Source organism: Calonectris borealis, chromosome 1, assembly GCF_964195595.1.
Source record: "Calonectris borealis chromosome 1, bCalBor7.hap1.2, whole genome shotgun sequence".
Lineage (NCBI taxonomy): Eukaryota > Metazoa > Chordata > Aves > Procellariiformes > Procellariidae > Calonectris > Calonectris borealis.
In genome coordinates this window covers 47,154,828-47,169,310 of record NC_134312.1, presented here as the reverse complement: position 1 = coordinate 47,169,310, position 14,483 = coordinate 47,154,828, and the positions used below count along the sequence as shown (strand labels likewise).

Genomic DNA, 14,483 nt, shown 5'->3' with positions numbered 1-14,483 from the left:
TTCCATATAAAAATAAAATTTTACAGTATTTTCCATACAAACAAAATGACTAGATCGAGAACCAGGAGATGGTTTTAACAGTATTTAGCATTTAGGATTCCTTAGCCCACTCCATTCAAGGACAAACTAGACATAAATAGTTTTTAGCTAAATTAAGATTGTGTTATAGGGTATGGGGTTTTTTTTCCTCTTCTCCGTTTCTACTATCAGAAACTCAAGAATTGCATGGCGAAGAAAGTCCATTAGGACCCTAGATCCTTTTCTGTGGTGCTGCTTCCTAGACAGTCAGTCCCTAGCCAACAGTGTTGCATGGGGTGACTCTAGTCCACGTATCGGACTTTGCACTTGCTTTTGTTGAACATCATGAGGCTCTGGTTAGCCTGTTTATCTAGCCTGTGCAGGCTGCTCTAAAGAACATCCTCCAGCATACCGACCGCTGCCCCCAGTTTGGTATTATGTAGTCATCTGCACACTTGCTGAGATTGCACTCTGTTCCATCATACAGGTTGTTAATTAAAATATTAACTATTTTGGTCCCCCTACCATCCATGATGGGCTCCATTAATTACTGCCCACAAGTTGGATTTTGCACCACAGAACACAACTATTTGAGCCTGGCAGTCCAGTCAATTTGCCACTCAACTTATGGTCTACTTGTCCAGCCCATACCTCAACAAATTTTGAGAATAAGACTGTGGAAGGCTGTCAATGGCCTTGCTAAAATAAAGGCATGCAATATGCATTGCCCTCCCCTTATTCATAGTGCCAGTAATTTTGTGATAGAAAGCAATTAAGTTGATCAGCCCTTGGTAAACCCATGCAGGCTGCTCCCAATCACCTTCTTCCATGAGTTTAGAAATGGCTTCTGAGAGGATTTGCTCCACAACCTTCCCAGGAACTGAGAGAAGGTTGATTGGCCTCTAGTTCCCCGGATCTTTCTTGCCTTCCTTGAAGATGGGTGTGATGTCTGCCCTTTTCCAGTCACCAGTAACCTCCCCCAGTTGTCATGACCTTTCAAAGATGATAGAGTGTGACCTCAAAATGACATCAGGCAGTTTGTTCAACCCCCTTGAAAGCATCCCATCTGTTCCCTGGGACTTGTATATGTTCAGGTGAGTTAAGCTGTGCTGTGGTTGGATAACATCTGCTATGTTCTAAACTAAAAGGACTTCAAGCTCCAGGAAATGAGACATGTATGGATTTAAGTGTAGAGGAGGAAGGAAGCTGACATCTCACCTTCCTCATTGGTTCCTCCAAAAGTACTGCTATTTAATTCAATTACAATATTGGCTGCATGAACAGCCTCTTTCACAGAGCACAGACAAGTCAGTTAGGAGAGCTCCTGAAATTTTTAAATAGGCACTACTAAAAAATCTTTTTCAATGGAAATCAACGTATGTGGGCATGCTAAATATCAGCCATTTAACTAGATCCTTTAAACACGATCTATAGCTATGCTAAAATGTCAGTTTTAACATTACACAAAAATTAAAGAACTTAGGCATGTTATATTCAATGATTTGAGATCCTTAGCTCAGCTTTCAAGAGACTCCAGGTGCAAATGTACTCACTGAGAACAACTGATGGCTCTGTTATTACTTCCATTTACAATGATGCATTTGGCTTAGAACGATTTTCCTTTGAGGCTACAGTAATGAGTCTAAAACTCCACAGAACTACGACTTTTTTCAATTTTATACATTTTTCCATTGCTTGGCCTGTTTATTCAATTCTGATGCTTGACTTTGTCTTTAGAGAAATAAGAAGTATAGGAAGTATAATTAATGACATCACTATACTTTGATATGTCATACAAGCTAAATATAATTTAGAAAAATACTATACCATTTGGCTAAATACAGGTTCCAAATGATATCTTTATTATCATGCATCATTAGTGGGCTTTCCTTTGGAAAGAATTTGTTTGAATCTGGCTATTTAACCAAGAATTAGATAGAGACAAGCTGTGAAGATAGTTTCTGTTTAAAAATTAAAAGCATTTCAGGTAGTATTAAGAACTGAGATCTCATGGTGGAAGGCCAGAAAGCAATCAGAGCACATTCTGCATGAGCTGTGAAGCTGGGGTGTTAGTAACGGCCACAACTCCCAATAGCTGTGTTTGTGTTTATTTTATCAGATACTGACTGAAACAACTTACTTCCAAGGACAGGATATCTATCAGATAACTAGAAAACAAGATTTCAGCATTTTAGATAAGCGTCATTGCTGAAAGAGGTAGAAAAGAGGCTTTATGTATCTGGTGATGCCACAGACTGAGAATGGTATGTGATTCATTAACATAGCAGCTGAAGAAGCAGGATCATATCAAGAGATTGTTGATACACACTCATTGAAAAAATTGATCTTCCAATATGTTACCTAGGAGAATTTTTCCCCTCCTTTTTAAAAGAGGATGATGGATCTAATGAAATTTTCATCATAACATTTTTTTTTACTTTTCTACAACACTGTAACTTTATAAGAAATTTGATGAAAAAAGGATCATATTCTTTGCAGTATACAATACAGAAAGGCTGGATTCTGATCTGATGTTTATAAGCAATTACAAGAGCTAGACATGTGTAAGAGTGACAAGACACAAGAAATGTTATGGGGACCTTCTAATCCATAGGCTACACTAATTTCCTGGCACTAGACAGAAAACAGCAATCACTGTCACAAGCACACAATCATAAGCTCACAGCCTGAGACAAACCACATCATGAAGGATTATCTGAAAAGAAAACAAAACACATTGTATGTGTCTAGTTTGGACATGTGATAAGAATACTAAAGATGGGAGATGTAAAGACATTGTTGTTCTAATTGCCGTTTACTTTTCAAAAGTCAGCACATTGAGGTAGTTTTCAGTCTTCCCCCACCCCCCAAAGAAAAAAGAAAAAGAAAACTGCTACCTAGCTGCCATGGAAGGCAAGCAAAAAAATGGGAACGGCTATGTGTCTGAGTGTGGATATGTAAAAAAATGTGAAGGAAACTCCTGGTCAATAATTTCAAAAGCTGTCAAAAAGACCAGGATTTTAAAATTCTATATAATCAAGCTCAGAAGCAGAACAACACTTTGTCTCAGGGCAACAGATTTATTCCCTTTGATGACGGAAGCAGTGATGGATTTCTTTTTAGCTTGGTTGCAACTTACAAAGTTACTTTCTCTTTGAAAAAGTATGACTAGATAGCCCTGATTTAAACTAAGTTCAAAAAATGAAGTTTTGAAAAATACAGTACTTCCGGTGCCATGTAACCATCAATATTGGTACTTACATTGCTGAGAATAAGACATATGTACATATGCTGACTCAGTGTAGCAAAACAGTAATATATTCAATGGACACTGTTCTGAGTAAAGAATTGTCTTATAACTGATCATATTCAATTGGTTCAGCTTTCTGGCAAGTTCAGCCATTTTGCATTTGGCTCACATCATATTCTCATCAAGAAAACAACAATGCTGACGGTTACATGGTACAGAAAGTAAGAGCTGCATCAAGCAAATGTGTTGTCAGATTTTGTCCACCAGAGGTGAAGTGAGCTCTGCCTTGTAGATCATTTGCTACATGGATGGACTGCTGATGAAAGGTTGCCTTAAGATCAGCTTTCTGGAGCACATAGACTGGAATTCTCTAAAGTCCACATGAAAGACATGAAAATATCACTAAATACGAGGCTCATACTTTCTGAGACATCTGTTGGCCAGATCTTTCATCTCATCTGGGATAGCCTGTTTGACATTGCACAATACAACAGACACAAAAAACTACTTTTGCACTATCAGACACTATCAGTTGCCTCTGAATGTCTTTGGCAACGTGTGGGAGCTGATACGAATACAAGAAGATACCAGTAATTGTTCAGGTGAAATGATTACTATTCATGCTATTGTGAGCAAGATAAAGGCCCTTCCACCAGTTCAATCACATGCAATCCAGTTTTCACGTGATATGGTGCCAAACTTGTACTAAAAATATGCCACTGCTCAATGTGCATAAATGAAGTAAACAGAAGATCTTTGGCAAAGACTAGAGTTTTCCCCATGCTGTTTCACAGCCTCACCTTCCACAGAGCACTGGGTACACTTGAGTTTAATGAAGACTGGTGCCTAATGACTTATTGCATTGTGATATTTGCAAATGGTTTAAATAGGTGCTTGCACACTAGTGATTTTGTAGAATGTTAGATAATACTGAATAAAATCATTATGACTGAAATCTACATAAAACTGGTATAAAAAAACCCAAACAATGACTATACCACAAAATAGTGGACCATTCCAAAAACTTTTGGACTAGATTTAGTACATTTTTATTGGTTTGCAACAAGGAAAGTTTTTTCTGCCCTTCTCTCTCATTTCATTCACCCTATCCAACAGTGAAATCTGCAGTACAAAATGGTGTCCAGATATTTTTCTCTTCCTTCACACCCTAGCATATGGGATCTCTTAGCCCAGCAATATGTACTCCTCCCTACACACTTGTTAGAGGCCCAACAGATAGCCACTGATACCATGTGTCATTATTTGGCTCTGCTTCAGCACTTTGCTATAAAACACTGAGGCCAGAAAGGAGGGAATAGGAAGTATAGGCTGTTCCAAGCTTCTGCTGCTTGTTTCTGCAGAAGTAGAAAGTCCATGTGGTTTGGTATCGCCCAACTGCAGAGAACGGAACAGTTAAAGACGCACAGAACCAGGCAACCTAGTGCTGAGCATAGCTAGTCTGGGCTAGGCAGAACAGAGTGTAAGGCAAGAATCATGGAAATTTTAGCAGAATACTAATACAAGTTTGCAGTAAGTTTTCCTTGGTATCGCATACCGTTAACATGATACGGCTGAATCATATATCACTAGTTCACACTCCAGTTCCAGTAGCCCCATTATAGTTAAGCCACGCATTTCTCACAATCAAACTCTTCAGCACAGACAAGATTGTGCTTGAAAAAAAGAAGGGGGAAAAAAAAAGAAAGGAAAAAAAGGAAAAAAAAAAAAGAAAAAAGAAGAAAAAAGAAAAAAAGAAAAAAAAGGAAAAATGACAAATATTGCAGGATATAATTCTAGTTACAGCCATCAGTCTTGAACACTGAAATGCTCACTCAGTGAACAACGTATATCCTTCATGGGCGTATACATTGTAAACTTATCACATACATTGCTCTGTAGAAAACAGATGTTCTTACATTTTTCATCATAAAATGCTAAGGGCTTGAGTAACTTTTCAGTCCCTAGTTCAGCCACTGAGCCTGCTCTGCCAATTAAAATGTCAGCTCATGGTTCTCCTGTCATGATCTGAACCTAAACATTTTCTCTGAGAATTGCTCCCTAAAACCACATTTTACTTCTTTCCTAACAAACTCAATAACAATTTGAAAAAAAAAGGAAGCAATGTGTGGCAACACCAGAGGGTGATACAGTGCAAGCCTCTCTGAAATGAGCTGGCCTTTTTTTCCTGCCTTCCCCACTCCTTTTTTTTCTCCCTGGCCTCAGGAGCATCTGTCCAAATGCTGTCCAAATGCCTTGCTGACAGAAAACTGCCCATGTAGTTTTCAGTTTAGCAATTAAAAAAAAAAAAAAATCACAGGATTATTTGGGCCGAACAGAGTGAAACAAGAACGGCTCAATTGAATTACAGTATATAAGACACTGGCCTACTGGCTGAATAATTCAAAACAGGATATTTTCCTTCTTTAATATATGAACAGATACTTCCTTCCTGTGTGAAGAAATAAATCCTTCAACTTTCTGCTTTTTATTATTTTAGAAAGAAGCCAGGGATCAGAGAACATCAACTAATGAGACTGTTCTTTTTTGTATATATATTTCAAATTAAAATGAAAAAAATCCTAAAATTTAAGCCAGATCTCTATGTTTACACACACACATTTCCTGTCTACCAAATGATGCCTGGGACTCCTGCCTCAAACATTTTACATGCTCTTACAATAAGACAGTAATTCTGAAAATGTATCTTAAAATAGCTGCTGAAAGGGAGAAGAAAAAAATAAAATTACTCCAAGTCATCAAGTCATTGGTAATAATTTCATACAAAGCCCAACTATTTTCTAAAGGGAAGGGGGTGGCAAAAGAAGGCTGATACCCAGATGACCGAAGACTGATCAACTGTAAACTGCACTGCTTCAACTTACAACGTATTTGGTTTCATAACTCTCTATGAGCCATACAAACATGTGATCACAAATAGGATCTAATCCTGCCAGTAGCAGGGCTACCGCATCAATCTCCTTTGCAAAATTACAGTGGAATATTGACAAATGGCTCTTGCAAAGATTCAGCAGCTGAATAAGCACAGCCAGAGACAAGGGTTCATGAAAAAAAACCTCGGTCATATCCCCTTAGGTCTCAAATGGCCACATTGCTGTCAGTTTTCTTTGCTTTACCTGAAACCATTAAAAAAAAATAAAAAGCAGCCAACGAATGTGAACAACTAGAAAAAGCAGTGCTCCAGACATATATAAGTAAGTCATCAACAGCTGCCTTACTATGCATACTAAGTCTAGAACTTCCCATGTAGACTGTGTCTTTTGAGGCTATAAAAAATAAGATCAGTTTAAAGATTCTCTTACTTGCTTACTGAATGATAATATTGATCCTGTAGACATTTTTTATTTTTTACTTAATTATCGCTAAATTTGATTTTGAATGTGATGTTATTCCTCAAATTCCTTTGGAACCTGCTTTTATAAATTAGAATGAAAACTTCTGAGCCAATTTCAACCCTTTGAAACTGAAAGGACATTATTAACTCTACATAACTTGTAAAAATTACTAGTAATAATTTCTGGATTTTGTGGATCACAGACCTTCTAAGTGCGTTTTTTTTCTGATTTAACTATACTTCTCTTCATAATTTACTACTGTATTCAGACTCGTGATCTTTATAGTACTTTACCTATAAGACGAAAGAAGAGCTAATAAACCTGCTTCACCTCTTGTTTTGGGGGTGTGTTCTTTTTACTGGAATAGTGCAACACTGAATCCCAGCTATATCTTCTGTATTTTCAGCTATATTATTGTTCTCATTCTATCGAAAATGAACAAAATATACACTCAAATATTGTTGACATTATAATCTGTTACTAAAATACTAAAAAGCTAAACATTTTAGAACAAAAGTAGCTGTTTCCTTATTCTCATTTGATTGTCCTTTAACTGTAGAAATATATGGGGTTCTACGGTAAGTGTGACATTAATAGCACAGTAACTACCAGAGCATCTCAAAGAGCAGGAAGCAATTAATCCATGACAAATACATTTAAATGAGATATATATACCAAATGCTTCTTTATTTCTGGACATCCAACATGTTAATTCTAGCCCTGGAAGTCCTTTCAATTTCTTTTATTTCCAACAACTACACAATCACTTAAGAAGAATAGTATTTATTTTTTACATGAAGTTTTTATGCTAATGACAGTGCTTACTTCAGAAAACGTGAAATCATCCACATTTATTTCTTCATAGTCATCCTCCACTTCATCACTTTTAACAGCTGCAAGAGCACTGGCCAGTTTCTTTCGCAAAACAAAACCCTTCCAAAATGCCTAAACAAAAAATTTAAAGCATGTTATACAAAGCCATAGATCAAACCGAAATCCAGATTCTCTATGTTATCCCATTAGGAAGATAAAACATCTTGGGCCTTGGTTAATAGCTCAATGATCTGTTTTTTGAACTTTATGTGACATTTAAAACTACAAGACAAATTAAATGCCAGCATATGTCTAAAGCTTAGAGTACTCAAGAGGCTCTCCACAAGTAAGCAGAAAGGAATCCTGAAACTCCCTCAACTACAAACCTGGGTCAACTAATTAATTATTTGACAATTCCTTCAGGGACTATTATAAACTGAAAGGAAAGGCTACATAAGAAAAAGCTGAGTGTCAACTTTCAAATTACTGAGAATAAAAATACACTTGTACTAAATGTCTTATAGTTTACAAGTAGCAATTCTTGGAGACATCTCATGCAATTGACCTAGGTCAGTTACTCTTTCTTAACTGTCTAAGATCTTTATTTAAAAAAAATATTACCAGTAGGCATAATCATATCTAAGAAAAAGAAGCACATTAGGAAATAAGTGCTAGAAAAAGAGGAAGGGTGTTAGGAATACATACCAAGCCATAGAATCAGATCCAGGAAAACACTTAAGAGATCAAATTATATAGATGGAATTAAGAAAACGAAATTCAGGACAGCAATTTTCCCCCAAATCAGCATTTGACATCATTAGAGTTCAAGATGCCCTAAGCATTTAAAACACCATGCAAAAAATTTCCACTGTCCTGAAAGATGTAGCGTTATCCACATTTAATGGCTTTGCAATGAAGACATTAAAATAGGAAGAGTAAATCTCATATTCTGGTTCAACATTTAGCTTATTAATTTTTAGGAAATGATTGTCTAACTGCATAAATTATTGAAAATGTTACTGTTTTTACACACACAATTCCTGATTATTATAAAAATGATTAAATTTATTAGAACTGCTTTCTTATAATTTCATTGTTGTTATTTTCCTATAGATCTTCATAACCAACCAGATAAAATATCCTGATATTACTGAGTGATCAAATGACAAATATATTTCATTCAACAAACACAATCAGTTTTTACAAATGCAAAGGAGAAAAGCAATCCTAATGGTATATGCAGAAGGATAAACTATAAGGCAGCTGTTAACACAGATCTATGAAAGCACCAGGTCAGCGCTCAGTCATGATTAAAAAGAAAAATTATATGTTAGTAGTTTTTAAGAAACAAGGTGAAAACTGTCTTACTGTACAAATTTGTGATATATCTGCCTCTGGAATTCAGTTCTAGTCATTTCTTTAAAAAAAGTTATAATAGAATGACATAAAGGTTCTGAGGGACAAAAAGATAAAAAGGAGCAATGTGAAAAGAGACTAAATAGACTAAACTTTTATATAGAGTGAATATAAGGATGGATATAAGAGAGATCTAAAAATCCATAAAATGCACTGTCCTGGTTTCGGCTGGGATGGAGTTGATTTTCTTCCTATTAACTGGTATAGTGCTGTGTTTTGGATGAGGTATGAGAATAGTGTTGATAACACACTGATGTTTTAGTTGTTGCTAAGTAATGTTTACCTAGTCAAGGACTTTTCATCTTCCCATGCCCTGCCAGGTGCACGGGGGGCTGGGAGGGAGTGTGGCTGGGACGGCTGGTCCAGCTGGCCAATGGGCTATTCCATCCCATATGATGTCATGCTCAGCATATAAGGCTGGGCGAAGAAGAAGGAGGGGGGGACATTCGGAGTGATGGCGTTTGTCTTCCCAAGTAACCGTTACGCGTCAGGGAGCCCTGCTTTCCTGGGGATGGCTGAACACCTGCCTGCCGATGGGAAGTAGTGAATGAATTCCTTGTTTTGCTTTGCTTGCGTGTACGGCTTTTGCTTTCCCTATTAAACTGTCTTTATCTCAACCCACGAGTCTTCTCACTTTTACCCTTCTGATTCTCTCCCCCATCCCACCCGGGGCGGGGGTGAGCGAGCAGCTGCATGGTGCTCAGTGGCCAGCTGGAGTTAAACCACGACATGCACACAAGATAAATAATGACTCTTTATTTTCGTACTAACTTTGGAAATTATCAGGTCTGACACAAAAGAAAAGCAGCACATTTTAATCACTATATACATTTGTGAAACTCATCGCTTTAATATATAGTAGAGACCAAATATGTAAGCAAGTTAAAAAATGGTTAAATAAGTTTATGAAGATCAACTGTTAATATACTAGTTACACACTACACTCCAGAAACAAATTTTAGCTCAATTTCCCAGATAACTGACTGCACTTGATGATTCTGCACTTTTCCTGTGTAGAATCACAGGATTGATGATTCTGCACTTGTCCTGTTTCTTAGTATGCACATTTACTAAACATTTTGCTACTGCTCATTTGTTGAATAGATACTAATGAGTTGCTTGGATTTTCGGTCTGAAAATGGAACTTAGGCTCCTAAATCACTTTGGCACTGTTGACATTTTTATAGAAGACTTACAATATTGAATGTTTTTAAGTGAACTTGAAATCTGAAATCAATACAGGGTCTATTTGCTTAAAAATGTAAGAAAACCCATGAACCCTGGCAACTTGGCAGGTAAATACTATATCTGGTTAGCAAACTAAACAGAGCCAAGGCATGGACTTCAATTCTTGCACAAAGTAATCCATTTTGTTTAACTGTTAGCTCAGTATCTACCACAGGACAGCCTAGGCCATGGTCTGTTCCCAATGGCAGTATAGATGAGGCAGTCCTGTTTTTGGGAGATGGGCAGAGAAGGAAAGAGATGGATAGGTAGGATAGAAGAGATGGGAAGAGTAGTTAGTTGTATAGATATCAGACATGATGTACAAGTTACGCAGCATCTGTTGGTTTAATAGCATAGACATACCCTGGTAAGAACATGGGCACAATATGTCTTAAATCTAATATTAGAATTAAATCAAGCAAAACTAATTCAGGGAAATACTTGGTGAAAAAAGGGAAAATATTTTTATGCTTCCATAAAACTTTTTGTAAAGAAGGCTCTCTTTTAGAAACATCAAGGTTATGCTGATTAAATAAAACAAAAAATGTTTAATTATGAAACTATTAATAAAATCATAAACAAAAATAAGAGAGAAGATGACAAGTACACAAAACTATTAAGATTTTTTTCTTATTAAATGTGCAAAATAAGTAATGAGAATACCATAAGCCAACCTGGATTAGTGTGGCAGCTTCATGCTTCTGTCTCAAAGCTTCTATAAACTGATGATTCTCTGTTTTGGTGCAGTCAGTTTTCCTCCTGGCATGGTACTGCCGCCAAAGGGATTGGATCACTGATGCTGCCTTATGTAGCCTCGTAGAGAAATAAATACCTTTATGAATGACATAGCCTCACCAGTACAACGGGATTATCATAGCTGCCAAACTATAACCATAAAATCAGAGCACTATGCAGACAAATGGAAGGCTCTGCCATTAAACTGTAAAGAAATTACAATCCAGATGTGACATATATGTTCAGAAACACTGAAGGATATTCACATCACATAACTTTGGAAATCCAGTTATGTAAGAGGACTAATCTCCGCTGGGCTCTGTTCCCTGTATATTCACTGGAGAGGAAGAATCTCCTCAAAGGAAGGATTAGAAGCAGAAGTGGTTTAAAAATGACTGAATAAACTATTGGAGAGGTCCGCTTATCTCCACTGACCATGTGAAAAAATAACACTAAAGAGAGCTAAATGCTGAAAACTGCATGAGACAAATATCTCCAATGGAGCAGACAGGAAAAACTGAGAAAGTGCAATTTCATCTTTTTCCTACTTCTACCCTTCAATTTAACACTACTGACCACTGGTTATATGTGTGCATTTTATAACAAGTACTGATTACAGACTATTTAGATTTGTTCAGTGATTGAGTTTTCTAAATATATGTTCAATTAATTTATACTGATGGAGAAAAAGTTTAATGGCAGCTCTGCATTATGACTTTACTATCTTGGAATCCTTTTCTCCACAAAATTCTCATTTCAATTGGACAGTGGGTTTAAGAAAAGATACCTAAATTTCCCCCAATCTTTATGTATTTTCTTTCCTTGCGCAACTCATCTATTTAAATAGAGGAGTACTTTTCAGCAAAAAAGCACACTTCAGAGGTTAAGGCAGAATTTTTTTTTCCTAAACTGTGTTTATTAAGTTTACCAACCCCAAAATGTGGTTTATTTATAAGCTTTGCATCTATAAAAAGCAGTAGCTGAGTTAAAAAACAAAACAAAAAAACCCCTCTAATGGTTTGTATTCTGCATCGAAGAGAACTGTCCAACAAGAGACTTACAGAATTCATTAACTAAAAACTCGAAATGAACTATTTCAAAAAGATTTTTCTGAAGCATTCGTCTTCCATAATAGACTACTGTACTCTTACTTTCAATTTCCTGAGAGGCAATGATGAATTCTATGGTCCTCCTGAATAATAAATTTTATGACAAATTATTAGTGTGTTAAGTACCTACTAAGCACTACTGCCCAGTTACCATAAGTCTAAACAGCATGAAGAAGCACACCTTGCATGCTTGCTCTTCATAGTGTTCTCAAGACATGTATTTTTGAAACTGCATTCTTATGAAATTGTAACTGTATTTTTGTACCTTTAGGGCAAAAATTTCAGCTTCTGTTTTCCCTGACTATACATCCAGAACCATACAAATCAGCAGCAAATGCATTCCAAAAAGGTAATAAAACAGTCTGTTTCATGCAGGAGAATATTTGGGGGCACGGAACAAGTTGAACTGGCCCCTCACCCCTGCCTCTAGTTTTAAGAAGCAGGTTGAGGCATGTTGGACGAGTACCAAGGGCAGAGCACACTGTTAGCTCTTCAGTCATCACAACAGCAGGAGACTGGCCTAAGGTCAAGGGAGTAGGACGGTAGATTTAAGCAACTTTTCCCTCTTGCCTTCTTAACGACACTGACTGTAAACTCTACACAGATGAATCTTGAATGTCTAATGAATAGTACAGCAAAAAAGCCTTACACTAGTTTATAGTTTAAACTGTCCCAAAATTCCTGCAAACCATCCAGCATTTTCATCCCTAACATTGTATGTGTCATTGAACTGGTGTCATAAATTTATTGCAAAAAAAGAAGGAAAAGGTAGGAGACCAAGAGAAAGTTTTCAAATTCTTTTACTATACAGTATTTTAAAATTATTTTGAGTATATACGTATCTATATTCTAATATATCAACTGACAGAATACCACAAAGGATTGTTGTTAATATGAAAGTCTAGTGTGCATCACCTTAAAATAACACTTTATTGTCTCATAAGCTTAAAAATTTTGTTTTCTTACTACAAGTTCTGTGCCTCTGTTTTAAACAAGAAATCCTCACTCCTATTGCCTATCCATACAATCTATTTGAAAGCAATCTGACATCTGTCTTACCTTTCTGTATCATTCTCAAAATGCTGAAGATCTCTTCCCATGTTACTTGCTACTATCACTGACTGTTGCAACGTGAGTTGGGTTGACATGTTATTGTTGCCTTTGCTCTCCCTACTATAATTAATACAAGGTTCAGTGCTCTTCTGCTTCACTCTCTGATCTTCTTTATTTTCCTTTTGATGCACAGGTATGGAGGAGCTAATGAATGTGGCCTGAATACGGCCAGTAGTAATCCATCTTTCGGAAGGATCCAACAAGACCTGTTTATTTTCTGTCGCACCCATGATAAAGAGGTTATTTTCCTGTAGGCAGCCAGGGAATGTTTGCTTTAAATGACTTTGCAGCGCTTCTGGTCCATCTCTGTCAGTAATGTTTAGTTCACTGTACTCATGTGCATATCGATGGTTAATACTAAGTTTCATCAACTGATTAAAATACCAGCATTGTCCCTGTGCAGAATCAATAGAAGAGGCAATTCTGAAAAAAGACAAAAATGTTTTTACATGTGTTTCAGACTGTAAGAATGCTTTTTAAAAAACATATTCCCTCTATTATTTTCTAAACTACCTCGTATTTTCAAGTATCCTTACATGTTTCCATATTCTTACAGTGAATAGTAATTACTCTGATTGAAAACCACTTTCAGTATTTATAAATCTTAATTGCATTTTTCTTTTTTTGGCAGTATTTAAAATATACTCATATATATTAGATTGCTTATTTTACTCTGATTTTTTTTTTTTTAAAGGTTTCAGTCTGTTTGAAAATAGGCACTAGGGCATGCATTTCACTATTAAATTTCTGTGTGGTTAGAGGCATATGAAGCTGAAAATTTTAGAGGATTTGAGGCAATTTTGTTATAAATCCTGTAATAGCCTTAATAATCCAATTTTATCTGGAAACTATGAAAGCTAATATAAAAATAACAGTAATTTTAAAATTTAGATTAGAGCTACGGCAACAAAACCCAAACTTAGATTCAAACCAAGAAACCACAATGCCTATAGAGAATTTAGGAAAACAGAAACTTTTAAGGATAGATATTTTTATCAATATAAGGGAAGGTGCTAGACAGAAGTAACATTAATCTATGAAGTCTGGCTCTCATTAGTTCTTTGTATTACACCATCTAAATGACAAGGGTAAGTAAGAGCAAATATGAACTAATTGTTAGAGATTCAGAAGGATGTCTGTATTTGGACAGCGTGTGTCCATTGTATTAGGTAGCAGGTACTTTTGGAATCACGAAAACATTTTCCTTTGATAGAATAGATGCAGAGATCTGTAATCTGGCACTATTTTTAGAGGAGCACAAAGCCAATTCTAGGTCAGCAATGCAAGAGAAAAAGTAGAAATAAGATCAATTCTCTTGGGAGTCTGGAAAAATCAGGTCCTAAGATTATAGTTTGAATAACAGAATTTTCCTTCCTGTTCATCATTCTTGAAAGGTGAAACTTTTATAAGGTTTTATTGTGAAAAGACTCTTTACCTATATAACTATTT

The 14,483-nt window shown here is 36.2% G+C and overlaps 1 protein-coding gene across 1 annotated transcript in view; it reads right to left on the bottom strand.

Annotated features, from left to right (window-relative positions):
• LRRIQ1 (leucine rich repeats and IQ motif containing 1) overlaps window positions 1-14,483 on the bottom strand; it is a 115,680-nt gene that overhangs the window by 64,558 nt on the left and 36,639 nt on the right. The window contains exons 16-18 of the mRNA XM_075150621.1: window positions 12,981-13,457; window positions 10,752-10,890; window positions 7,447-7,566 (exon numbers count right to left, since the gene is read on the bottom strand). Of these exons, the coding sequence (XP_075006722.1) occupies window positions 7,447-7,566; window positions 10,752-10,890; window positions 12,981-13,457 (736 nt within the window). The remainder of the gene's footprint in view (window positions 1-7,446; window positions 7,567-10,751; window positions 10,891-12,980; window positions 13,458-14,483) is intronic.